At 42.3% G+C, this 17,028-nt stretch overlaps 1 protein-coding gene across 3 annotated transcripts in view; it reads right to left on the bottom strand.

Annotated features, from left to right (window-relative positions):
- The window catches only part of col11a2 (collagen, type XI, alpha 2), a 41,867-nt gene extending 27,912 nt beyond the window's left edge, over positions 1-13,955 (bottom strand). The window contains exons 1-3 of one of the 3 annotated variants that reach the window (XM_077507188.1): positions 13,808-13,955; positions 13,517-13,624; positions 3,970-4,210 (exon numbers count right to left, since the gene is read on the bottom strand). In XM_077507188.1, the coding sequence (XP_077363314.1) occupies positions 3,970-4,087 (118 nt within the window). In that variant the 5' untranslated portion in view covers positions 4,088-4,210; positions 13,517-13,624; positions 13,808-13,955. Of the gene's footprint in view, positions 1-3,969; positions 8,853-13,516; positions 13,625-13,807 lie in introns of those variants that run through there. The other 2 variants (XM_077507189.1, XM_077507190.1) reach the window with 2 other exon arrangements.
- Positions 13,956-17,028: the final 3,073 nt, after the last annotated feature.

Here is a 17,028-nt window from a genome sequence, read left to right as displayed (position 1 = left end):
CGGTTTGGCTATATTTAAGCGCAAGTTAAATGTCAGTTTAAGGCATCACTAGTACAAACTGTCCTGCCACGTTTCACTGCGCAAAGTGTGTTAGAGTCGTGCGTGTGCATGCGTGCGCGCACGTGTGTCTGTGTGTGTGTGTGTCGTTCTGGTGTCTCGTGCGGTTTCGGGGCAGCGAGGCCGCAGTCCCGTTTTGGAAGCGATGGGTTGATGTGGACGCCGCAGTGGATGGAACCTGGAGGCCTGCAGCAGGACACACTGACCAAAATGTGAAGTGGCGACCGCACTCGCAGGAGCGAGCCAGTCTTTTCTGTCACCAGAATTCCACTCCGCACTTTTGTCTCTGCTACTGTCGCAAATTTTTGCTTAGCTTGTCGCGTGCATGTCAGTTGATTAAAAAAAAACAAAAAACCTTTTTGTTATAGCTATGACTAAATTAAGGCATAAAATATTATATGACTCTTGAAAATCTACACCCGGGACTGGTAGCCTAACCAATCGCAGACTCTTAATAATGTACATGATTTTGAAAAACTGAAATTTCGCCTTGCAGAGATTACTTGGCTCACTCCTGAGCAAACAATTAGCCTAGCCTCTATAATATTTTGCTCCACATACAGTGCTGCCTCTCACAGGTCAGTCTTGGTACTACGGCATACATCTGCTTGGAGGGCGGGGTGGAGTTGTGGAGACCTCAGTTGTTCATCCATCTATCCATTATTCCATCTTTCTATTGATCCATCCCAACCCATCTTTTCTCCTATCCATCACTCCATCTATCCATCTTTCTATCGATCCATCATCTATCCATAAAATAACCTATCAATTTTTCTATCCATCTCTTTACATTCATTCATTCATCCATCTGTCCATCATAAACTAATAACACCACCATGACTCCAATAAATCCCAAAATATTCCCTTCACGGGCTCTTTGCGCCGAATGGTGTACCGCAGAATTGTTGTATGTAGCCACAAAAACCCATTTAAGGACACACAACGTCTACCGTTCTATAGCTGGCAGCTGTGAACATTTGTTTCCAAACGGCGCGGCGCGTGTCAATGTCTGGAAAAGACATGACGTGCACGGCCATCATAGGAATAAGGCCCAGCTGGCCTCCCGCGCCGCGCCAAATAACAGTGAGCAGGAATAGCCTCGTCCGCAGACCGCGGCCTATCATTATGCCGCTGGCTATTCTGTCCCCCCGTGGAGCGACGCCGAGATGCTCGACGCTGAAAACCGCCGAAAAGCGTGGGCGGACGCTCCATGTGTTCCCTCAAACCTGCAGTGATGAAGCAGTTTGGAGAAGAGAGGGGGGGGGGGGGGGGGGGGGGGGTAAGGGAGGGGTCAGATCAGCGGGGACTCCAGGAGGGATGAGCAAACTTGTAGAAGTTAGCATTCAATGCTAACACTGCTGATGCTTCTATACTGACCAAAGACGCCCAAATTTTAAACTGACTAAAATGTAGCTACAGTATGCAAGTAGAAAATGCAAATTTGTGGCACAAAAAAAAAGTTACAACGTGACCACAAAATAACAATTTGTTGCCACTGTGGCACAAAATACAAATTTGTGGCCAAATGAGGGGATCCTCACTTGCCTTGTGGTGGAATAAGCCCCAGACATGAGGGAGGGAAAAATTACATCGTGGCCACAATATAGGTATGTGTGCCAATTGCTAATTTGTGGCTACAAAACAGGTATGAATGCCCAAACCGCTTAATAGTGGCTATGAAATACATACAAAATACTCATTTGTGTCTACAAAACACTAAAATGTGGTCACCAATTAGATATTGTTCACACAAATTACTAAATAGTGGACACAATCTATATTAAATTGCAATCAAGAGCTAGGCATAACGTGTGTACAAATGATTAACTTGTGGCCAATACTAATTTGCAGCTATGAAACGTAAATAACGTGTGCACAAAGTATTATGGAAAAAAAAAAAACAATTACTTGAGTGCTCAAAAAAAAAAAAGGTGCAGTAATAAAAAAAAAAATAATAATAATTTACACACAACATACTATATTGTGGCCAAAAAATTTGCAATTGTGACCAGTAAATTGTTACAATGCGCACACCAAATACAAATTACAAATTACAAATTATTGTTATGGGACAGTAAGGTAAGTAAAATGGAGCACACATTCTTGAGAAACATTATAAAAAGGTGCGCCTCATTTGCTCCCTCAAGTCACAAGTTGTTCATTTCATGTATGGTCCGTGACCACAATCATTTTGTGGCCACAAATTAGCATTTTGTGCTAACTTTGTACAGTGTAGTCACATTTTATATTCTTTACCCCTATGTCAAGTCTGGGAACAAAGTGTGACCTTGAGGAAATGTGAGGCCAAGCTTCAAACGCGCTGACTGACCCTTCGGAACCCTAAAGAAATTCCATTTGCTGGCTGGTGTCAGACCAGGCAGGTTGACTTTTGCGCTGGAGGTGGCGAACTGAAGGTGAGGTGGAGGAATGAATCAGGAGGCGGAGGAGGCCCTCACAGACGCTCCATTCAGACGGAGGCCATGTTGTGTTTATCCAGGAAGACGGGCAACAGAGCGTCCTTTGACGAGCTCTATTTGACGCTCTGAAACGGAGCCGTACGGAGGAGGAACATCCATGTGGACAAAATGCTTGTCCCTTGAACAGAACCTCTTTCACGGCGGCTCCTTTTGGGAGATGCGTCTTTTACTCCTCCGCTCAACTGACATCTCTCCTCCAATCACGTTGGTGGATTGGGTGTCATTTTATTGTCCTCTTAGGCGGTCAACTGACTTGCCTTTTACCTAATTCTTTAACAACCAATACAAATAGAGCATCGACTAAATAGCTGAGATGTCTCCTGATGGTTTCAAAAAATAAAAAATAATGAGAAATTACTGTAAAAAAAATAGCGTATATTTGTACGTACATTTACATATATACGTATATACGTATATATACATTTATATGTATGTAGTGTATGTTTGCATACACATTATGTATATATACATACACATGAATATAACATTTTCCCCCACTAAACTGATTAACTAATTCACGCTCCCTGAATATTGATGTTACCAAAAAAAAAAAAAAAAAAAAAAAAAAAACGTAAATATATATATATATATATATATATATATATATATATATATATGGGCAAATAAAAATTGAATAACCAGGTAATTGTTAAAAAAAAAAAAAAATACAAAATTCCAAGAATGTGGGTATTCATCAACGTCATCCACCCCATGACTAATTACTAATTCAATTTGTTGCTATACGATTATCAAGGGGGCGGGAGGCAGGGGCACAGGTACAAGAAAAAGGTGGGGGCTACATTGTACACTGGGGGGGGGTACATCACTCAGCCATTATCAAACAAACTTATAGAGAGGCGCTTTCACACACGCGTAAACACGCACGCGAGAGACACTGGGCGCTTTCTCCTCCGCACCAACTCCCATAAGAAGCCATTCATAAATGGTGCGCACCGAAAGAGGAGGGGGCAGACAGGAGTGTGAGGGGGGGTTAAACATATTGTGCTAGATTACTTTTTTTTTTTATGTAATAATTGAACAATGAAGCCATAAGTGACAGTAAACGTGCGCGATGCTGCCGATGATTGACGCAGGCGCACCACGAGGCACCAACGGGCGACCTGGTGCTCAGGCTGGGATGGGTGGCATGGGCACACACGCATGCGCATAGCCAGGGAATACGTGACAGCAAAAATAGACGCTTGATTTTTTTTGGGGGGGGGGATAGAAGTTGACTGAAGCACGCTTTGAAAAAAATAAAACTAAAGTGCTTTTTTTTTTTTTTTTTTTTTTTTTTTAAATTGTGCATAAATTTGTATCCATTATGGTACACTTTATGAACTCGTAAACTCATTAACGTCCCACAAGAACTCTGGACTCGACCGGAGGCAACCTGCAGCCAATTAAGCCAAACAAAAGCGAGAGGTGGTCTTACCTGCCTGCGCCGGGGTGCTCTGGCACAGGGCGAGCACCAGGGCGGCCAGGGCGACGGAGGTCAGCCGCGGGCTCCACGGCCTCCGTTTCTTCCGCAAGGGGCAATCTGCAATATCCATAGTGGCACAGCGGCGTGCGGGGAGCGCGGTGCGGCGGCTGCTGCTGCTGGATGCGAGGGCGTCCTCTCCCAGAAAGGCAGCCGACGAGAGGAAGCCGACTGAACCTCCTGCGAGGTGACAAGACTAAAAAAAACAAAAAACAAAAAAAAAAAGGCAGGAAGGAAAGGGCCACCAAAGTGATGGCAGGGGGGGCAAAAAAGGCTTTGGGGGCAGCCCTTAAAGCTCCATGGAGTCCGCCGAAGTGCGGGGCTCAGACACCTGGAAGCTCGCGCTTTCTCACACCCTTCCCTCACTTTCCCGCTTTACTTTCTCCCACCCGAGTGAGAGTGTGTGCATGGAGGGAGGGAGGGAGGGAGAGAGAGGGAGCAAGTCAACGTGGGAGAGAGAGAGAGAAAAGTGAGGGCGTGCGTCTGTGCGCTCTGTTGGAGAGTTCCTAAAAAGTGCACACAGAAAACTATAAAACTAATGAAAAAACGGATTCATTATCATGTCACATTTATTACCATTCCAAAATCTTTATACAGTTTTAAAATCATGAGGTAAATTTCTCCTGCGGCACAAGCAAGCGAGCGTCAGCCCGGGCCAATCGAAGGTCTGTCCGTGCTTTAAACCACGCCCCCCCCGAGCCACTCGGTAGCTGATTGGTCCGTCCAGCATGGCCCAGTTTCGCCACTCGGGTGTGACACAAAGTGACACCAATCTATCATTATGTCTCCCACCTCATCATTATCATCTTTCATTGCAACAGTTAAGATGCTGTTAATCCTGCTATGTTGAACATTTGGTTGATGACTTGCATGAATGTGTTTCTCCATCTTGTCAAGTGCAGGTTCAAATATGTCATTAATCCTCTTTGGAATGTTTTTAAACTATTTGCTGTCATTTTCCCAGGCTCTGTGTTCATTTGTGGAGCCGAATATGAGAAGGATGACAAATTTAAGTGACGATCAGTGGCATGCAAAGTTGGGGGCGGTGGTATCAAGGATGCTGCAATTCCATGGGGCGCCCATATTTAAAAAAAAAAAAAGAAAAAAAAGGGGGCAGCCAGTCAATAAATTTGTGGCTACAAAGTAGGTAAAAGATACACCTAAAATACTAATCTGTAACCACAAATTAAATCTAACCTGCACACAAAATAATTTGCTGGCATGAAACACTAAATTGTGTCCAGTATAATAACACGCAATGCTAAATAGTGACCATGAAACAGTAATTTGAAGCTAACACAAAATATTTTTTGCCTATTGAATTCAAAATTGTTACCACAAAGTTGGTATACAGTAATTGGATGTTTGCAATAATATGTTTTAAAGAGACAAATTGCGTTTTGGCCTAACTGATGCTTTAATGTAAATGTGAGGGTGGCACCAGAGTTTTATTTGAATACTTTTTGGGTGTTGGAGCCCAACTAAATGAATTTAAGCTGAATGCAACTATTTCCTGGCAGATTTTAGAGTGGCCTTTTAACTGTGAGGTGGCTGAATTATCTCTTAAGTGCTTGCTAATTTACGTAGTTTTGTGAATAATATGAGCGAAACATGCCTGGTCTTAAATGGTTTTCAAACTTTTTTTTTTTTTTTTTTTTTGCTGTACATAGCTACTGTATATCTACTAATGAGCACACCATTGACCCATCCATCCATATGTCATTGTATTATTTTAGATGAAAATGAAAGATACTGTGTCAAATAATCTCCTGATTAACAGCAATTCAAATGTGTCCTCTGTAGTGGACCTTTTTAAACCTGAATATCTTGCACCCAATGCATACGATTGAATTAACTCCTTTTTGTGCTCTATACAGGACATTCAGAGCTTTCCAATGATACCAAATGTGTAGGTGATGTGATTTCATCATAAAAGAAAATGGCTTCCCTCAGTGCAAGCACTTTTTAGGGAAGAGGAAATGTAAGCTTATAACACTTTTTATTGAACAAATTTGGGCTTTAATGTTGTTAGCATGTTTTCTATAAGACTCATAAGAACACATTGAAGTATTGTTTGAATTATTTTTACTGTATTTGAGCCTAGCATTTAAGTTTTAAAAAATGTCCTCTGTAGTGGACACATCATAGCTTAAAAATAAAAACTTCTTTTTTTTCTCCAAAAAATTATTTTGCAGTATTTGCATTTACTTTACAAAGATTGGGGAATATCAAAATAAACATGACTGGACAATATTTTTTTTTCCTGGTAGTCACGAGGATATCTGTCTTACTAATTAATAACATCAAAGTCTGAACAACTACAAAGTGCACTTATAACTGTTTCCCTCGCCGGCGACATAACTCTTAAAGCCTAACTTTACAAGATAAAGATAAAATGTGGTTCTGTTCATTGCGTCGTCAGTGAGTCTGTGAAAAAAAAGCCGCTCAAAGAGAGAGAGAGAGCGAGCGAGGGAGAGAGAGAGAGAAAAAGAAGCTTTAGGGGGCGTCCCCGTGTGAAAATGCAGGGTGGTGCGCGGGGGTTGAGCTTTGATGGCGAAGGAGAGGGAGCAGCTGCACACCCAAACTATCATCTGGGATGCTGCATCCAGCAATTATCTCAAAGGAATGTATAAAAAAAGCTTGTTTGGTTTTCATACCTACATATTACTAAGAAAAATATGAATTTTGATGTTGTCGGGAGCAAAAAACAAACCATTTTCCTGTCAGGACAAAAAAAAAAAAAAAAAAAAAAAATGAGGACATACCAGGGATGCACAAGCAGAAACGTTCTGGAGTGCATTTTTTTCTCTTTAAAAAAAAAAAAAAACAAAAAAAAAAAACAACTAACTTTCTTGTTTAAAGGTACAAAAAAAGTTCTTGGTTTGGTGTTTGGTTCTGGCCCGAGATCCGCCAGCGTGAGGTCTGCTGGACCAGAACCTTGAAGGTGCCAGGAAGCGGCACAGGAAGTGGGCAAACACGCAAAAGTCTAACCTCCCTTTGCTTCTTTTAAGGAAAATAATCTACAGTGGATATAAAAAGTGTACCCTATTTAAATGCCAAGGTTTTGTGATTAAAAAAACAAAAAAAAACAGGGGAAGTACAAATAAGCAACTGAGATAAAATGGTTTCTCCCTGTTAGACCTTCAGCTGTTCTAGTAGGCTTTTCCTGACTTTTTTTTTTGCTTACCTTTTTTCATCACATTTAGTATGCGATCTTTAGACATTTTGATGTGAGCCTTATTAAAACTGTATTATTAGAATATGCATCACTCGTTGCCTTAGCAACACCAGGTCCTGAGTGGCCAGCTCTCAAACTACATGACATCATGGCAAATCGAAATGGATGTAAGGACCTGCACATCCCGCTCGAGTGACAGGTGCTTCCACAAGAAAGAGAACTCTTCCATGAGGTCATTCATCATCTCTACGTGAGGGATGCTGGCAGTGCCCTGGCCGGGAGGAGCAGACAGGATTACTTGAGACATGCGAGCAAAAAGATGGAAAAAAATCATCTCTAGGGCGTCTCTCTCCCTCGCTCTCTCTGTGTTCCAAAAGTAGAAGCTTGTAATTAAACTAAAGCAGCCATGTTATATTGCTGACTTCCTTGAAAAGTCTGTACTTTACTGGGCAGGGCACATACACACGCACCACAGTTCACCAAAATAGATCTTGGTAGAGGGTGGAAATGGCGAGGGGGGGGGGGTCTTTTCACGCCTGTGAGGGTCACGCAAAGAGGCAGCACCGGCGTTACGCACGTCGAGCTCGGGGTACCAGGTAGAGATGGAATTTAGATGGAGAAAGGGTCAGTGATTCTGGGCCGTGGCCGCTTGCCACGCCCAGTAAGCCGCATACCTCAAATAAGGAGGGAGGGGGCAGCCAAAAAGTGCCCACAAGTGGGTGTTTTTTTTGTTTTTTTTCCATTTGGTGTGAAATGTGGCAGTCAGCACAGCTAGATATAGAAATATATTGCATGTATGGATTTGTGTAATGTAGCATGCACTTGACTAGATATACTCTTTAGTGGAAGTACAGTTGACTTTCAAATGAGATGCTGCATATGTTTTGGGGTCAAGAAAGTATAGAAAGGGGGTTATTTGGGCTTAAACTATTTGGGGGGAAAAACTTTTTTAGGGGTGGTGTCCCTTATTCTGAGGCTTTCACTTTTTTGGTTTGGTTTATTGGAAGGTGTTGTGGAATGGTGACTCGCGGCTGGATCAGGGTGAGCACAGGGCAGGAAAGGGGGGCAAAAAGTGCTCACAAGTGTTTGGATTTTTTTTTAATTGGTGTGAAATTTGACAGTCAGCACAGCCACTGTAGATATGAAAATGTACGTTTTGATAGGATTTATCTTGGTCTCATTTTTTGGTAACAAAAAAAAAAAACTGGCATTAGTATAGAGGTGTGTAGACTTTTGATATCCACATAACATTGAGTGTGGTCAGTACACTGACTTTTTTGTGGGGTGGAGCTACTGTACCTGGGGGCTGGATAAGAGTGAGCACAGGTCAGAAGAGGTTAAAAAAAAAGTGCCAGCAAGCATCTGTGGTGTTTTGTTTTTTTAGTTGGATCTAAAAGAAGATTAAAACAAACAAACAAAAAAACATTCTATTTACATATTTCTGTCATGTACAACTGACATACAATTGAGGTCTACTACAGTGCAATGTGAGTGTGCTGTGCCATTGTTCAAGAGGTTCAATGCATCTGAAAATGTTCAGGCCTTCACATTTTCCACAACTTGTTACAGCTTTACTTCAATATGGGGGAAAAAAAATCCCTCAAAATTCCACACCCCATAATTGACTATGTGAAAAAAAAGTTTTTGTATATTTATTAAAAATTGAAAATAAAAATGTGGAGAAACTGAATAAGTGTGAAAACCTTTTTTTTTTTTTTTTTTTTTAATTTTACAGCCATATTTCAAAATTCATTCTGCATCTGGTTGAATTCCAAGTTTGCCACTGAGAGCAAAAGTGGGCTAAGTCTTTTTGCAGAAGAGTGATTTAAAATTTTGTCATATCAATTGATGACTGTCATTTAAAGTTCAGCGCCATAATTGTTTAAGTTCAAACATCTGTCAAACCTGTTAGTGTTTCATGAACGATAACGAATAACATAGATACACTGGCACCCAAGTCAAAAAAAGAAAAGTCCTGAGTGCAACAATGGACTAAATGCCAAAATTGAATCTAAACCTTGAATTAGACCTGTATTCATCTCAATGATGTCCCTTTCCTCCACTTAAGTCTACACTTGAAGATGACAAAATGGGAGTTAGCCCACTCTCGTTCTCAGTGGCTGTAAACTAGAAACTAGTGAGAATGTCACACAGTCGACTGGAGATGAATGCAAGAGGGCCAAAACTGTAGCCCAGTTTTAGAAAAGTGCTGCCTGCCGAAGCATCCGTGGAAAGGTACCGACCCAAAAGGAGGGGGGGGGGGGGGTTGTTGCGGTGTTTGGGGGGGTTCAGAGGCATGCCGAGGGTAAAATGGAATGAATGAGGGCCATTGATGAAGGCAGAGGGAAGCACATGGAGGTAAAGAGGAGGGAGAGAGGAAGGATCAAAAGCTATTTACGTGTACGGATGGACAGAAGCGTCGCGAACTGACTTAATGACTGCTCACTCGATGATATCCAAGTCAGCATTTGTGACTTCTACAGCACACAAGCGAAATGTAAATAAGACAGCAACCATCCGTTCTCTACGTCAGGGGTGGGCAACTTAAAACAAGGGAGGGGGCCACCGAGAATACATCCTAAACGAATGTACGACAACAACGCACTTTTCCAACCTCAACAGATGATGACACATATGTATAATCATTGATTATGAAAAAATAAAAATAAAAAATCGCAGCTAAGTGAAGCATTGGAACAATTGTGGGAATAAAGCCAAACTGTGACCCAGTGCAGTTGGCTGGACATTGAGGGCAAGGGGAAGGGGTCAGGTGGGTCATTTCGACATTGGTGTGGCGGTTCACGGGAGCACCAAGGTCTGTTTCACACCTGTGGCTAAACTGAGCTCCTCCAGGTCAGAGATGACCCTGAAGTTCTTTGTGACCATTGCGCAGAGCGAGTGTCCAAAATTAGGGCAGAACAGTGGTCAAATGCATGTCTGCCTCACAGTTCTGACTGAGCTTTAGTACTCCAATCTTGGGTCTGGCCTTCCTCTGTTGAGTTTGCATGATCTAATGCTGCCTTCCATAGTCCTAAAACCTAAACCTAACCTTAACCCTAAAAGTTTATATTGTCCATAAGTGCGAAATGTGAATAGGAACTTTCCAGGCCCCCTTTCGATGGCCCCCAAAATGGAAGCTTCAACCCAAAATGGCTGATTTCCTGTTCAATTCCAAGCATGTGTCCTTGAGACTTATTTTGTGCATCCTGTTATGATAGCATGATCACCCAATTCAGTGTCAATCACTAAAGCAGGTGTATGGGGCTCTGTTTTTCAAAATTTTCCCCACAAAATGGCTGCTTCACACCAAGACAGCAAACTTCCTGTTCAATATTGGGCACGGGCCCTTGAGACTTTTCTGTGCAACCCAGTTATGATGGACAAATCCACAGAATTCCGTGCCAATCAGTGAAACTGGTCTCGGGAGCGAGTTGTTTCTAAACCACCAGGCGTCATTTGTCACTCTGGAGCAAACAGGTGATGATGGACCTCAAATGTAAAATGAACCAGAATGCTTTTTCTTTCAATGCTTCTGGAACTTGAGGCACCAAAACAGTGACTAGAGATTTTTGACGAGGAGGAACCTTGGAAACGGGTTCTAATGTGCAAGCGCGGATGATTGCAAGACTCCTCTGCCAGCCGCGGCCCGGCAGGAATGCACCAGTGGAGCGGGAGGGAATGTACCACAGGGGTGTTGAGGAAGGGGGTAGGGGGGTGCCAGCGGAGGAAACGTAAGGGGGTGAAACAGAGGCGCCTTTTGTGAGACAGGAAGCAGCCGGGAGCAGGGTAGTGAAGCCGCGGGTACGAACTACAGCAGATAAGTGGAGAAGACACCTGCAAGCACGTGGGATGGATTTTGTTCCTTCGATTTTTATCAGGTCGGATTTTTGAAACTTCCAGAGCAATATGTCGACTCTCGAAGCTCAGAATTTCTCACTTTGAGGATAAAAATCAATCATGGTCTCCTTTTGCTCGAGAAATTCGTCCCAAGAGTTTAAAGGAGGTCATTTGTCAGATAAAAGGTCAAAGACAGATTATACGAAGATGTATGCCGTTCAAATGCTTCTAAAAACGTTTGGTGCGGTCTTCAAAGTAAACAGCGGAAGCCATTTTGATTGCCGCAGTCGAAGGGAGGAAAAAAAACAAAGCAGTGTTGACAAGTGTGATCAAGTGAAAGCGAGTCTAGCAGGAAAAAGGACTTTAAAATAAACGTTGGCTTTGAGGAGGGTTCCATTAATGACAAAGTCGCAAAAAAAAAAAGAAGACCTGCCCTTTTCCTCTTCGCATTTTAGGCCCGTCGGAAAACTTCCCCTTTTCGGCATGGCACGCACAAGGCGGCGCTTCTGCTAAGGGTCGCTAAACATTTTCCTGGATGTTCTTGATCGGCTTCCATTTGTTGACTAGCACATGGCACATAAATTAAATCCACTATCCATCTATCGATACCTAAAATAGCTCCATATGATGAAAAATGACATGACTGAATTAAATTTTGAGATTACTTGGGCCCAAAGTCTATGTAGTGTTCTGCTTTTCACTTCCAGGCCTGTAATTGAGTTATTTGAACACGCCCATGCATCACGTTAAATTCTGGACTTCGACCTGAAGACAGAAGCCTCAATCAGGCATACGATGTCGCCGTCGTCCCTCAGGTTCTTCTCTCGATTAGAAAGCAGCAGAAAACCAGCCGCCGACTGATGTACAATTACGTCCTTTCAAGTCCGTCTCATCCCAAGTTTAGCTTCGTGTGCAGCCAAGCGGACACGCGTGTCATATCATTACCGCTGAAAGAGCTCGAGGGACAGAGACTGACCAGTTACCGACAGGGAGGAAGAGGTGGAAGAAAAAAATCCCGTCACAGACATAACAAGCTGCAAAATGTAGACACAATTGTGGCTGAAAAACTAACACTAACATTTTAGGAACAACGAATGAATGCTAATGTAACTGAAGCGACACCACTACTTTGTGGTTGCATTTTTACACCCACCAAAAATACTCCTTCACGGCACAGCTCAGCTCAAGGACGGAAACAGAATAGCAGATGCGGAGAGTTTAGCAGAAAACAAAGCAAAAACAAAGCCCAAGAAGAAGTCGGCGTCTAAAAGAGGGAGCTTTTTAAAAAGTCACAGAGCAGAATACGATAATCTGCACAAATACCACCACGAGTGACTTGACCACGTCGAATGTTCTCTACCACTTAAATCAGCAACATTAAGAACTATACTGAGACCGAGTGAACTTGCAACAAAGCCCTATCATTCAATCCAAACCAGAATGTGATGAAAAGAAAAAACATCAAATGAGCCTAAAAGTCATCTTGCAGTCTTCCTTACTTTCAACCAATAAAACAAACCGTAAAAAGAAAAAACGAGATTGCCTTTCATGTCAACTTGTGCGCCTAAAACTCAACTGCCAAAAGTTAATTTATCAGATTGTTCTTTAATTGCATGAAATAATTGCATTTCTTGAAAAATGGTTGTGCTTGCAGACATTTTGAATTGTATGTGTCCACAGGTTATTTTGTTTGACATTTTATTCTGTCTTCTATATTTAAAAAAAACAATGAATTGAGGAAAAAAAATGAGAAAATTGCATCAATTTCTTGCAATTTTAAGGAAAATTATAATTTTGGATATTAAAAGTTATACTGTAAGGGTAAAAACATATATATATGGATAATTGAAATGTGAAAATGAGAAAAAGGAGATTAAAAGGAGAGCAACAGTGTGGAGCAGGTGGAAGCGAGGAGGAGGAGGAGGAGCCGAGAGCAGATGATCTGGAAGGTGAGGATGAAAGGTCGTTAAAGAGAGGAGAAAATGGATGAAAAAAGCAGGAGGTGGGTGGAAACCAAAAGTGTAGAGAAGGATAACGAGCCCAGGGTAGTTACGCTAGAGGAGGCGCAAGGGAGGGTGTGGTTTGCTTTGGTCACTTCATGAAAATGCTCAACTCACATTGTATTCTCAAATGCGACGACTACACGCCTGGATTAAGCATGGGTCGACTGGTCATGTCAACACACGCTTAATCCTACTGCAGCCCCTTTGAGGGGCTCAAGTCAACCAATCAGAGGACAGAAAAATGCTGGTAATTGGCTCAATGACAGTCCCACTGCTAAATAGTTAAATGGACCTGCGCTACTGATTCTGAAGAACTTGGGCAGAATGCGTTGACACGGCAACACGACAGATGAATTCCGATTGGGTAAAAAGAAAAAAAAAAAAATCTGACATTCAAATACACCTACGAGAATCAGTGCTGATACGGTTTAGTTCAGCAGAGAACTAAGTTGACCATGTCCTTGCATGTGGGACGACTTGTTACCTGGGCTTGCTGACGCGCAGGTGACAATGCAGACGTGCCCCGAGGCCCTCAACAGACTCGTCATTGTGCAGAAGCAAAACATCTTCCTCACCGTCACACTCAGCACCCCTAATGGCGTAAGATGACATTTTAGGGCAAACGAACATGCATGTTTTTTTGTTTTGTTTTTACATTCTACTACGGTTAATATCTTACACTTGTGTCTGACTTTGACCATTAGGAGATTGCATTGTATTGGTAAACTAAATAACTAAGCTGTGAGGAAAAATAGGCGCTCAGATGCACGCTCACATTCCAGGAAGCGTAGCAGAGCAGGATGGGAACGCTCACAGGTATGCCGCCTCCTCATTGGCTGCTAGGAGGAGTTAAAAGGACAATCCTCCAAGTAAACTGAAACTAAAAAAGCGCAGTGCACCCTCTGGAGGCTGAATGTCGGCAGTGCGGCCACACAGTGGTCAGCTGAGGCCCTGGGGGTCCTGCTGGACTGACTGAGGTGTGGACCAGGGAGAAAGAATGCAATGAAAAGCAGTTTGTGTACAGTATTAAAAGCTTTACTCAGACATAATACAACAAACAGAAACAAGAGTCAAAATTAATGACTGTGGGGTGGGGGGGAAATCATATTTTTCTTCTTTCAAATCTCCAAAGCACACAATAGTCATGGGGCTCCAAGTGTACGATGGAGTAAGATACAAACAGGACGAAGAAGAGATGTAAAACAAGAGGGACAGGTTCCATTCAGACTGGACATTTGTTTAATACTTTGTAATAAACAAAAGGCTGGAAGCACAGGGAGGGGAGACAGGAAATAACAAAGTGTGAATTTTCTTTTAGCAAAGAGTAAACAATGAATAAAGAATCTAGCTCTACGGGAGAAATGAGTTGTTGGTTTCAGTTTCCTCCTTTAGTTGACCTTCAATACGCCCTCCATCATAACCATGACCTCCTAAAACAGAGCGACACAACCCTCCCGAGGTGACCACGAGGACCAAGTGGCAATCCGGACGCGTTCGCACCCTCTCGGGGGTAAGAAAGAGCATCTGCGCTGGAGGTGTGACGCGAGCCCAATGCACAAAAAGGTGCAGTGGAGGGGAAGGGGGGTGATAAAAAGCATCAACGCACTGCCGGTTAAGCACCATGATGGGCTCCAAATTCCGACCCTACAGTGGATATAAAAAGTCTGCACATCCCGGTTTAAATGCTAGGTTTTTGTGATAGGAAAATGATAGTGGCAGGAAAAAGCTGACTGCCATTTAACATGAGTTAGAATGTGATTGGTTCATTGTGATCACAGTCATAATAGCCAGTTATAAGAGGGTGTGCACACTTGTGCAACCACACTATCCTGGTTGTGTATTTTTACTTTTTAGATCCACTGTACTTTATGACTGGACCCTCACACACCAGCTGCCATTCCAGTCCTATGAGACCCCCCTCCCCATCAGGTCAGGACAGCTTGGCTCATCACTTTTCTGCCTATGTCTTGACATACATGCCAGTCATAGCGTTTCTTTTTCTTTCTTTCTTTTTTTTTTTCTAAACGCACACTTCCTCTCAAACAGCATCTCCAAATGTAACAAAATATGCGCTCGCCCACGACAAGACTGGTGCAGGGGTTCTCAAACGGGGAACTGTAACTTGTAGCTTGGCGGTCCACAAAATAATTTTAAAGAAAGTACATACCGATATACAGTACACGGAACGGTTCGCCATTAAAACAAATGTTGAGTGCAATTTTTTTTCTCGTGAATTTCACATTAAATTGCATTTCCATTCATGTCAATGGCGAAAGATGCTTCAAGAGTTTTAAGATACAAGCGTGGCTGTGGAATGAATTAAACTTTGATCTCAAGGCACCGCTGTATACTGATTTTAATCCATCAAAGCGAAATTCAAGTTCTGCCTCTTGTGTTGGGGATGATGGGACGGTGCCTTGCTAAACAGAAGCTAGGAAGCCGACTAACAAAACTAGTTGCCATTTTTGGAATTGATCTCCAGATAAGCTAGTCACACCATAAGGAGTCTTTGGACCAAAAAAAAGTTTGAGAACCCCTGCAGTTGCAGCCATCTCATAAAGTAAGCACGAGGGGGACACCCCCAAGGAAGCTTCACATCCTTTTACAACAAAAAATGGCATATCAATGCGCCGATAAACTGCCTCATCCGTATGCACTCAATCGGAAGGTTCATTACTTCACTTAAAAAAACAGCAGAGGCCAAAAGGGGTGAAGGTGGAGGGCCGGATTGTAGTAATAAAACGGTCAAGTTGGCCTCCATCATGCCTTCAGATTCCCTCAGAAATGGACTAGCTCGGCCTCGTATCACAGTCAGGACTGCGCGTTAAACTTCGATGCAATTCGGAAGAACGGAAACGCAATTCGGAAGAACGGAAACGCACCTTAACGTAGTCAGAGAAGCTTCAGTACATGCAGTGGATTCGGGGGTAAGACCTGCATATGTACAGACCGCGCTCCAATACCACAACTGAGCCACTGAAAACCAGAGCGGCTAACTCGAGGCTCCGTTGCAATTTTTCATAATATGTTGATTGAATTGAAAGATGTTTGGAATGAGACTAGTAGTGCACACATTTTCCCTCCAGTTTGGTTCTTTTCTTTCAGGAAACCTAGATGACACTGGCCAGACCGAAGCTACAAACCAAGTATCATATCAAAATACCAAAATCTGAGTAAAACAACCATTTCTTTAAAAACACTCAATCAATCATTGGTATTTTACTGCTAAAAAAATTGAGTAGCAGACTGTTTCTCAGTGGCTCAATTAATCTCTTGCACCTTTTGGTAAAAGTCCACGTTGCATATTTTTTGTCTCGTCATAATTATCATGAAACTTGGCCGACAGCAGCTGCCTTCGCCGTCCTGCCGAGGAAGCTTCTGGAGGGCTAACACGTTGGGCTGTCAATCACGACAAAGATGAGACGGCTCGTACAAACTTCTACCCGTCTCGTCATGCTAAAAAATTTGGGGTTCACTTTTAAAAAGAGCATTTACAAACAAACAAAAATCGATCTAAACCAGGGGTGGGCAAACTTTTGTGCTCAAGGGTCACATTTGATTTTCAAATTGGACAGAGGGGCAATGAAGTAAAAAAAAAAAAAATGCATATAAAATAGTATATTTTAATAATAGAATTATAAAATGTCAACTTGTTTATTTAACATTGTGTTTAATTACAATAAATCAAAATACCAAGGATTTAATGATAATTTTTTAAATTATATTGTGGCAAAGGACGGCTCAACAAATTGATTATTTTAATAAAAATAATTCAAGTTCATTTTACTAATGTAATTATAATTTATGTACAACTAAATTAATAATCAGACTTAGAAAATTGACAAGAAACCAACTTTTGAAAAAAATATCAAATGAGATCAACTAAAAAAAAAAAAAAAATGTAATGACCAAAAATGCGCAGCGGGCCATAATTTGCCCACCCCTGCACGAAACGCAAACTCCACACCTTCATTCCCGCAAATCGCACGCTTGAAG

Source organism: Festucalex cinctus, chromosome 19 (assembly GCF_051991245.1).
Source record: "Festucalex cinctus isolate MCC-2025b chromosome 19, RoL_Fcin_1.0, whole genome shotgun sequence".
Taxonomy (NCBI): Eukaryota; Metazoa; Chordata; class Actinopteri; order Syngnathiformes; family Syngnathidae; genus Festucalex; species Festucalex cinctus.
Note: the sequence above shows the minus strand (reverse complement) of the source record. Positions and strands in the feature narration are given on the sequence as shown.